Consider the following 11,040-nt stretch of genomic DNA (forward strand, 5'->3'; position numbering starts at 1 on the left):
ATGTCTGTTCCTTATTTCTCCTCAGCACTGAGCACAGTTCATGTTTGGATATTATACTGTACTCATCCGGCACGGAAAGGAGCTTTTGTACCAGGTCAGGTTTTTGCCTTCAATGCCAAGCCCTGGTCAGGGAAGACATCTCTGAAGACATCCTTAGTGTGTCCCAGACCAGCATGTGCTTGTCTACCTACATGGCAGAGTATGATTTTTTTTTATAATAAATTTCACACAAAGCCTCGATGTTGGCTCTTTGGTCTGAGCTGACCTTGGGTCAATGATTGTGTCCACACTGCAGGCTCATCTGTGAGTCTGTGTCCAACCCTGAAGCCCTTCTTCCCTCTCTGATCTTTCTCTTCGGCTTTAGGAGCCTCTTGCTCCTCCTTGGTCGAGCCTCACTCCTGGTTGTGGCTGTCAGGAAGCCCTTCTCAACAGGTAATAACTGGATAGATCAGTAGCTAGCTGAGCTTACCTGGACCTTACTCAGAGAGCTAAGAGCCACACTGAACACGTTGCAGATGAACAACAAACAGAGAAGGCTGGTCACAGACCTGAAATATGTCCTCACACAGTCTCTGCTATGGCCTCTGGCCTCTGGCCTTCTGTGTCTGGCCATTTTGTCCAAGGACTCTCTGGGCCCTGGCTACCTAGAGACTTGTGGAGGCAATGGGGAAGGGGGCAATCACTCAAATGAGCCAGATATGGGGAGGAGTCCAAGTGATTAAGCTTCAAAAGCGGCTCTGCAGAGCCTGCTACATTCTGGTGATTCACAGGGGGAGGGTGGGGGCCGGGGTGGGGGGCGGATGGGATGGGGGAAGGAACTTATCCACATCTGTTCTCTCATTCTAGCACCTGGCCTAAACTCAGCAGGAAGAAAACTGCGGGCTCCCAAGGCCATTTGTAAGGTGGGGCAGTGCAGAATGTTAATAAAGCATTGTTTTTGTAGTCCTTCGGGCAGCAGGCTTCTTGACAAGCACTGTTCTGGATCTCCAGTGGAGTCCAAATTAGGAAGAACTCCCACTTCTATTTCTGGGTGCAACACAGTCCTCTTTTTCCGCCTTCACGGTCCTTGCTACTTCCACTTTGTCCACTAGATGGCGCCAGACACCAATAGTTGAAGAGAAAAGATTTGAGCCTAAGAACAGTCGTTAAGTTGACAATCTTGAAACAAATGTCTGTCAACTTCACCTGTCCTTATTCTTCTAGAATATATTCTTCTTAGGTGCATACTAGCCCTATAGGTAGTTTTTTTTATATCTATATTTCTGAAGAGCGTATTCTTGAATATAAATACTACTCATGAATATATGTTCTAAGCCTCCTAACCTCCCTACTCTTCTATCTTTTGCTAAAGCAGAGAAGGTAGATACTCATTACATGGTCCTCAAAATTATGACATTAAAAGTGAAAATGAACACAATCACATTAAACTGTTGGTTTACCCTATAGTCCTGTAGGTGGCCTGCCCTGAGACTAGGATAGACAGGCAATTTGATAGTGTGCTGGGGAGGCCATAGGCCACCCCAACATCTTATCTATAGAGCATTGAGGCCCTGGCTTAGAACATTGCACTCTGTGTGCTGGGAGGGACAGAATCTGGAGCTCAGGACCCAAGGGCGGTTAGTGGAACCTGGAGATCTGTGAGACAGTGAGGACCATGGGCCCGTAGACTTGAAAAGGAACTTTATACCTAGGAACCAGGGCTGGGGCCTGGAAGTAAAAAGACTGGGCTGCATTCAGGGAAGAGCTGCACAGGCCAGCAGAACAGGAGACAGTGTCTGTCTAAATGAACAAAAGTTCAGAGAGGTCCCTGTGCTGACCAGTGCCCAGGCTAGTGGGCCTTGGACTAAGGACTGAGCAGAGACCAGTAGAGGGCAGGAACCCGGGGCCTCAGAAATCTCAGTGAACTCTCCTGAGAACCAGAGTGGGTGTAACACCTTGTCCTTTCACGTTTTAAGTTCTTTTAGTGTTTGCTTGTTCATTTGTTCATTCGTTTGCTTGCTTGCTCCCCCGCTTGCTCGCTTGCTTGCTTGCTTTGGATAGCTGTCAGTGTGGCCCAAGACAAAAATACTGAAAAAAAGATTTTGTTGTTGCAACTCAATTGCTCCTCTCTGAACTTTGTAGATGGCAATATGTTATCACAGTGTTGTTGGACACCCTGTGTCTAGGATAAGAATTAGGATGGGAGGAGTCACCTGGACCAGCAACCTGCATGGAGAGAAAACTCCCAAGGCCTGGGTTCAGGCTGTGGACCTTTCCAGCTCCCTCAGTGACACAAATTACTATCACTAGGCACACGTGGTCTGTGGATCAAATATTTCACATAAACTCGAGAGTTTCAGTAACCATGCTAAGTCTCTTCCAGAGTTTCTACACCCTCCCAACCCAGCCAGCCTCACACACATGCCCAGAGCCCTCTAAGCTGCCTCTCACCCCAAACTCAAAGGGACGCTACAATCCTCTTGCTTTAGCATGGTGCCCTAAAAGGTGCTGACTTCAGACTTTCACTCCTAAAGTAAGGAGCTAGTCAATAAAAGAAAAATGAAGAGAGGGTTGATCCTCCACCCCACAGGCCCTGTGACTTAGCGATACACCCATAGGCTCGTGCCCAGGAACATGCAGTTTAGGAAGAAGGGCACATGCAGGAAGGGGCAGACAGCTAAGGAGGATCCCAACGTCACAACTTCAGGCAGTCTGAGCCAGGAAGGCCAGACTGGCCTACTTCTCAAGGCCACAAACTCCTCTCTGCACCCTGGAGGACTATTCCGTAGTGGAACATATGCTTGTCTGCACACACATGGACAGGATGAGGTGTGGAGAAGTTGCAGGGAACTAGATCACACAGATGTAGCGCAAGAGGTCACCCAGTAGAGATTCAGACAGAGTCCAAACTAAAAGTTGACATTCTTCAAGTCCCGGGAGCAGCGGTACCTGCCGTCTGGGAACCTGGAGCACAGCAGACTGGGTGAACAGGGGCAGGTATGGTGTTGGCGTTTCCTAAAGAAGGGGATCTGGAGAGAGAAGAGGGTAGCGTGTTAGCCATAGTAAAGGCATGCAAATGTCCCTTCCACCCAATGACTATATTCGCCTTGTGCAATGATTCAATGATGTGCCCACATCACACAGCTAGTCTGGAGGAGCCAGGATGTTCCAACCCCAATAAGGCTGATGCTCCGCACTCAGAACACCTGTGGAAACCGTGTGCATGCTCTTTCATACACACGCAAACACTCTCACACCTCTGCTTACCCTGAGGTGTCCTCAGCTCTGTGACGGGGCAAACACCCTCTCTATCCACCAAGTCACATCAAAGAGCACAGATGAACACCCAAGATCTCCTCAAGTTAATGTGTGTGTGTGTGTGTGTGTGTGTGTGTGTGTGTGTGTGTGTGTGTTAATATATGTGTGAGGGCGTAGTGGGGAGAGCACACCTGTGGAGATCATAGGCCATCTTGTGAAGTCTGATCCTTCCCTCCATCTTTACATGTATTCCGGGGATTGAACTCAGGTCACCATGTTGTCATAGCAAGTGACTTGACCTGTTCCATCATCTTACCATCCCCCAGTGAGTTTTAAATAGAGCAATAAGAAGACTAGGTCTAGTACCAGACTACATGGGTTCAGATCCCAGACCTGCTGTTTACTAGATTTGTGGTAACTGACTACCTATTTTCCCCTGCTATGCTTTGACCTTATCATCCATAAAATGGGTTAATAGCACCTACCACATATGGCTCTAAAGAGACTGGGGCTATATACTTCGTGAAAACTTACTGTGGAAATATGGCACATAAAAGACCTCCAGCATTTGTTTTTTTTATTAATGCTGCTGTCCCTATTGGGACACTGAATCATTCTGAACTGTCTCCCATAGCCCAAAGCAATGAGAATGACAGAGTGTCTCAGCTCGCTGCTTCCTGAGCCTAAGGTGGTTAGGAACAAATCAGTGGTTTGAGGGGGGTTGGGAGAGAGGATGCTGGAAAATTCTCTGACCACAAATGAGCACTGGAGCTTGTACAGACAAGCCAGCAAGAGCTAGAAAGACTGCTAGGGAGGAGCTGAATGTGGCTGTAGGCCCTGCCCAGTAAGATCCCTGCCCCTTAGTGGCCTATACTCCAAAGGCTACAGGTTGTGGCTTTCTCACCTAACCCTACCAATGCCAAGACCTTCTTGGCTGTCCTGTGCCCTAGGGGACAAGAAACAGGCCGAGAGCTGGCTGCTTGTGGCATAGAAGAGGGAGTCCCTCTTAGAGAGGTATGTTGCTCTAGCTGCAACCCTGTATAGGAAGCCATTTTGTGTGCTTGAAAAGAGGTCATTCCTAAAAGCAAAGGACACATGCTTCAGGGGTAGCTAACCTGCTCCGTTTGGTGCACTGTGCAGATCCATTAAACACGACAGATAAAGAGCTGAGAGTGGCCAGCCTGAAGGACTAGCAGCTTGTGTGGTTGGCATCACCATTCCACCAAAACCAAGGAAGCTGTACCCACCCCCACACCAGTGAGCTAGGACTATGGTTGACTTCAGAGAACTAAGTTTAAGTCCCAGTTGTGCGGACTGTGCCTTGGGCAAGTCACATGATCTGTTGTTACTCAGTTTGCTATCAAAACCTAGGAATACTTTAAAGATCAAATCATAACTGTATTCCTCCACCTCTCTAGAAGGGGGCGGACACACAGCGTCGGCACCGGAACCGGTATCCAAGCGACATCTGCAGGTCTGTGTGAGGCAGCCTGGAGCAGCACCACCATGGCTGCTTGCTGGCCTTGCTTCAGTCAGAGGCTGGATCCACTGTGGGGGAAGTGGCATTAACCTTCCCCGGATTGCCCTCAGAAGCCTCAGACTCCCTGCTCTAAGATGGCCCCAGGCCCCAGGCTCCCCGTCTACTGAGCTCTTGTCCATTCACACACAGACCCATCTAATGCCAGCATAGTACCTTGTGGCTTCCTGGGTGGCACTCCTCTCCTTCCTGCCCCAGTGGGGTACACAGCCGCAGGCCCCGCAGCCACAGGCTGATGGCACAGCAGGTGCCAGTCCCACACTGGATATCTCTTTCACAGGCCTGCCGGAGAGAGCGAGGGTCAATGCATTAGTGTCACCCCAAAAAAACGGAGGATAAGAAACGCTACGCATCCTTGTCAGGATCTGGAGAAGGTGACCAAGCACCTCAGATCAAGAAGACATCTTGGCCTGGGTCTAATACCACTGCCGGTGTCTCGAGAGGGGCACTGAGGGCTCAACAGAGTACCAGACTTCAGTCTGGGGAGCCTTTTCTGCTCTGTGGTGAGGCAGTCCTTCTTCCCGGGGAAACCCTGTGTTAGAAGGCATAGCTTTTCTAATGCCAGTAGACACTGGTAGAATACCATGAATTAGAACTCTGTGGTGAAGGAGGGAAGGTCCTTCATGGTTCAAGCCCTGATGTTCACTGCTGAGCTTTTGGTGTCCTTCAGCATCCATTCTGAGCTGCCTTTCTGTGTCGTCCTTCCGGTAACCCACAGAGGCCAGTTATCCCCCTTCTCACTCCCCACGGTTCTCTGCTGGCCTCCTTGGACCCCTGACACAGATGCGGTCCCTCTAGGTTGGGCTGCTTAGACCTGCTTGTTTACCAAGTAATAAAAGAAAGTTTCGAACAAGCTTAACTCCACACCGAAAAAGCAGGTAGAGCCGTATGGAGAACCAGTTAACCTGGCCACTACACAGGGGCCAAGTGGCTTCAGAGCTAGAGTCTGAAGCTGAGTTTTTATTCATTTTTCCCCAGTATCAAGCCACAGAGCACCTTCAGGCTACCAGCCTGGGACATGACAGGACCCGGAAGCTCTGACCTTTCTATTTGAAAGGATGAGGAAGGAAACAGACACCAAACCTGTTCATCGCCCAGAGAACTGAGCTCTGGCCCCTGAGAACTGCAGGTGTGGGTCTGCTGAGGTGGGCCCAACTTGGACTCTTAGACATGGCACTCATAGACATGGCACTCTGGGGGGTTAGGCCCTACAGCTGGACTGTCACCAAGGAGCAATGGAATGAGGAGAGGTCAGGAGCTAACGTCTTCCTGAGAGTCAGACCAGAAACATCAAAAGGATATGGGAAATGGAGGGCAGGCGGGAGTGCCTGGCTTCCTTCCCCTCAATGTTCTGACTGCCACTTACTCCCTGTGACTGTTCCCACCTTCTTCTCTCACTGGGCTCTTCAATAACAGATGCCCACCTCCCTTGGCCTCTCTACCTGTTGCCACTCTGGAATAGATGTTGGAGCTGACTTGGTGACACTGTGACTGAGCAGCTCACTGGGTCTTCCATGTACCCCCATCTCTCACTGTGTGAGGCAATCCTAACTTCTCTCCTGGGTCTGAACCCGGTCTTCATGACGGCTCTCATCAGTCACACCCACCAGATGCAAGTCTGTTTCCCTTCAGAGCGTTCACTTGCCCTGTGTGTTATTTTGAATGGAGTCTCTTTCCTTTGAAAGTCAGGGTGCCTTTTCTGTGAAAATTAAAATTTATCCAACTCCAGGAACTGGACTGGCTTTAACGCCACACTAACCTTTCATGTAGAAAGTCAGAGGAAGTTGAAGTAAAACTTAACTCTTTCTTTCTCTTCCTGACTTTTACCTGGGGAGCTCTTAGGAGAAGCACTGTGTTTTGGTTTATGGCACAGCATTGTACCTACATGACAGGACACAGGCACAGTGGGACTCTGAGAGGACACCATGCCCTGAGTGACATGCTCAGTGCCCCTGGGCTGAGCCTCTACTTCAAGGTTAACATGTTTGGACGGCATTCTGCCAATGTTGGTGCCACCCGTCTCCCCCTGGGAGGCCGCTACAGAGTGAAAGGGAATGTCTGAGCATCCTTTCTAATAGCCAAAGTGGACTGAGGAGGGACCCTGTGTGCTTGCTGCCCTGAACTCACAGCATGCTCTGTGAGTTAACACGGGCAAGTGAACCAGACATAAATGCAAACCAAGGTGTACACAAGAAAAATGGGGCAGGAGAGGGGGTTCTAGTCTGCCCTGTAAAGTTTCCTATGGCACACACCAAGGAATCTCCATTTTACTGAAGACTCGATGTCAAAACCCTAGTGTCCTTCTGATGTATTTAAGATGGTATTATATTTACCCACAAGTCCTCAAAGGCCAACTCTGCCAGAGTGAAGCCTAACCTATCGAAGTCACAAGCAAACCCACTCCCAGGCAGTGACTCCAAAATCTCTTTGGTTTAGGCGAATTGGAGCAGCAGAGTCTTTGTGGTTCTCAGAACACAGCCTGTGCAGGACCCTGATCTCTACCCCAACCCAGGTCTATGGAGAATGCTAAGCACTTACCCCGGTGATCACCGCACAGTCGGACACAGTTGCTAGGAGGATCATGATGAAGATTTGCACAGCTCCTCTCATGACCACTTGGGATGAAGGCAAACACTGTCCACTCTGGTGCCCTTCGCTTCCTTCTGCACTGCTAGCACTAGACTAGAAAGCCACGCTGTCCTACCCTACCTCCTTCAGATTTATATGGTCGGATCCAGGGCTGCCTCTAAATGCCTCATCTCTCTTCCCTCCATCGCCAGCATTATTCAAATGAGCTCAGAGGCGAAGATGAACCTGAATCTCCAACAGCATCCCATCACCGTCAGAACGGATACAAATGGACATGTTAGGGACTTTGACAGTTGCTCTAAGTCTTCCAAGAGCACCACACTTCAGACAGTTGGGTGAGATTCACTTGTTACCCATTTCTGTCTCTGCATCATTCTTCGCTGCAGGAGGATGACTTTGGTAATTAATTAAGAGATTTGCTACATTGATTTTTTTCCCCTCGCCCACACTGAACTGCAGCCTACAGGAGTGTTTATATTTTCACACTCAAGCTGTCGAGCATCCTGTGAGCATTTGCCCTGGATTCAACACAGAGGTAGTTGAGAAAACAGGGGTGGGTATGTGAGGTGGTGTCAGTTGCTGGACTTTGTAAGGTTAAAATCCCCAGTGTGGTGCCAGGAACTGCATCTGTGGTGTTGGTGCTTCTCACAGATACACAGGTGGGGCTGCTCTCTAACAAGCTCTTGACAAACACCTGTGTGCTGCTTAGTCTTTGGTGTCTAATTGATTGGATTCAGAATCACTATGGCAACACATCTCTGGGTAACGTCTATGAGGGTATTTCCAGCAGAAAAGAAATTGATTCGGAAAGATCCGCCATGGCTGTGAGCACCATCCCATGAGCTACGGACTCAGACTAATGTTAAGAGGCTGAGCACCAGCAGTCAGTCATCTCCCCATACTTCCTGGCTACAGATGCACTGTTACCTGCCACCCCCTGTTCCTGCCGCCTTGATCTCCCTGTCATGATGGGCTGGACACTCAGTCTGGGGTGCAAGAATTAAGCCTTTGCCAGCAATGACAAGGTCACTAATTCAAGCAGTAAATGCCCCTGGACCGTTTACCAGGACGAGGAACAGAAGATAAGAAAGCTAGCAGATTTAACCCTGGCCATACCTGTAGAGAAGTGAACTCGGGCCATGCTAATGATTTTCCTGTAGTGTGGGTGAGCATGACAGGGGCCTTATCTACAAGCTAACACACACAGTGGGCTCAAATAGCTGATGAGAAGGTGATTGGGCATAGCCTTTCTTGCTTCTCCACTACAGACAAACCAGAGAGAGATACGGATGGATCTTTTTATTGGGCCATCTTTTTTCTCTCTGCAACAATAAAAGCCAGTGCTTTCCAAGGAGTGTTTTCTAGGATGTTAATACAGGATGTGCAACTCTAAAATCTAGATGTTTCCAAAATAGAGAACTTTCTGACATAATGTGACCTGTGCAAGATTCTACACAGTAGAACCTGATTGCATGCCCAAAACTATTAAAATTACCATAGAAAATAGCCTTTAGGAAGTCATGGCATCTCTAAACAGTAGGACTGTGGTCTCTGTAATCTGTTTGGAGAAGCCAGAAGACCGCCGCTCAGCTTGCCTCGTGCCCTACTGCTTGGTCACCCGTTTCCAGAACAAAGAGCAGTGTGACTCTGAAGCCGGCCCTGTTGAAAAGAGCAGTGGCTCCTGTAAGGTCCGAGGAAAACAAAGATGACGACTCCTCTGTCGCTGACTTCCTCAACAGTGATGGGGAAGAAGACAGAGTGTTCTCTGCAGAATTTAAAGAATCTAGATGAATCAGGAACTTTAATAGGCTTGCTGCTCAGCCCGCACCCAAGGCAGTTGATGATCAGCCTCGATCAGGACGACCGAGCAAAGCCGATGAGAGCCTGCAGGAGTCCGAGTCTGTGGAGTTTGCAGACTGCTGTTTAAGAATCGTGGAACCATCCCACACGGGGATTCTTAAAACTGGACGTGCTCTTTGCTCAAGCTGCCCACGCCTGCTCCTAGGGGGAGGCTGTTTTCAAGGTCGCCGCAGCACACGTGGCTCTTCCGCTATCACGCTGCTCGCTGCAGAGCCTCATGCAGAGGAAACTTGTATCCCTGGAGTGGTGGCTCAGCAGTTAAGAGCACTGACTGCTTTTCCAGAGGACTCCAATTTTTTCAGCACCCACTTGATTACTTACAACTGTTATTAGTTTCAGAGGATCTGACACCCTTTTCCGGCCTTTGAAGGTACTATATGCATGTGCATGTATATACTCATACACACACACACACACACACACACACACAGGGAAACTCCTACATACATAAAATACTTTAAAACAGAAACAAAAAGTTGACTATGTTTAGATGGTGATTCTACATTTGATTTCTTGGACAGTTCAGGGTTACATCATAAATACCAAGTGTATCCATTTGAATTAAAAACTGATAGTGTTACTAAAGGTGTTCATGAAACAGACAGAATTCAAGTTTAGACTTAAGCCCCATTATAGATACACCATTGTGTATACGCAAATACTCATTTTTGTGGTGGCAGTTGGGGTTCCTCACATCTGGCACACTCAAGGTTCCAAGGACTTCAGAGAAGAGGTACTCAATCAACAAACAGTATGACATGGACAATTGTTTTCTAGTCTGGGAACACGGAGTACACCAACCTAACGAGTTTCTTTCTATAGAATTTTTCAGGGTCTTTTGTGGCTGCACAGGAAGCAGCAAGTGGGAAACACAGCCAGACAGATTCATCCACAATGCCATTTTCTCACATGCAAATGTCAGCAGGCATCCAGGAACAGTGAGAGAAAGATCCCAGTGGACCTGGGCCTCATGGCCGGGAGCCAGAACCCCACAGGCAGGCATGCTGACTTATGAACCAGACTACTTGCTGGCGTCAGGACATCCTCAGAGCCCCAGTTTTCTAAGGCCTCCCCAGTTCTCACCATCCTCCTGGGTTCCTTCCCAGAACACACAATTACCATGAAGAAAATGTGACAAGGGAGTCTTATAAAGCACAGCATTGACTGAAAGTGTTTTCTTCCTCTTACATGGCAGTGCCTGAAGACAAGCTAGCTTCATGAGCTGGGCCTGGGTGACAGCTGGTGGCTGGTACTCACAGAAGAGACCCTGGGAGCTTAAGGAGGACTATCATTCCTCCTTTCTCCAGAAACTCAATTAAGCAAGCACTCACTGAGACACACACACAAACACACACACACACACACACCGCCCCATGTCAGGACCTGGAGCTGCTGGGCATGGCATCAAATACACCAAGAGTAACCCTCTTGGCACAACCCACTTGGCTTGTGGCTACCACACACAGAGTGTAAGGTGACTGTGGGAACTAAACTGGCATCCCCTCAAGGATTCAAAAGCAAGAAGATGAAGATGGAGCAGAAATGAGTTGCAAAGCAAATTTGGGGAAGTGGGGGAAATGAGGAGAAGTGCTAAAAATATGGATTCCCTTCTGAGAGAAGCAAGCTGGTGGAGAAGGTGTGCTGGACAAACCTTCAGCAGATCTCTACACATCTGCAGACATGGTGGGAACAGGAAACATGCAGTGGAGGAGTTGTGCAAAAAAAAAAAAAAAAAAAAAAAAAAAGCGATTTGTATGTGTGCAGATCGCAGAAGGAGAAAGGGAGGGAGGGAGGGAAGGAGGGAGGGACGGGAAATA

General features: G+C 48.7%; 1 protein-coding gene and 1 pseudogene across 2 annotated transcripts; one reads left to right on the top strand and one right to left on the bottom strand.

The window, feature by feature from the left end:
• Nucleotides 1-2,888: 2,888 nt before the first annotated feature.
• On the bottom strand, nucleotides 2,889-7,384 carry PROK1 (prokineticin 1; the record flags this gene model as incomplete). Its single annotated transcript, XM_080916261.1, has 3 exons — nucleotides 2,889-3,008; nucleotides 4,931-5,056; nucleotides 7,313-7,384. 3 exons carry the CDS (start codon nucleotides 7,382-7,384, stop codon nucleotides 2,889-2,891), a joined length of 318 nt encoding a protein of 105 aa, XP_080772387.1.
• Nucleotides 7,385-8,883: 1,499 nt separating this feature from the next.
• Nucleotides 8,884-9,556, top strand: LOC308420076 (zinc finger HIT domain-containing protein 3-like; annotated as a pseudogene). Its single transcript has one exon. The product of its transcript is annotated as a zinc finger HIT domain-containing protein 3-like (transcript).
• Nucleotides 9,557-11,040: the final 1,484 nt, after the last annotated feature.

This window comes from Micromys minutus, assembly GCF_963924665.1.
Source record: "Micromys minutus genome assembly, chromosome: 4".
Classification (NCBI taxonomy): Eukaryota; Metazoa; Chordata; class Mammalia; order Rodentia; family Muridae; genus Micromys; species Micromys minutus.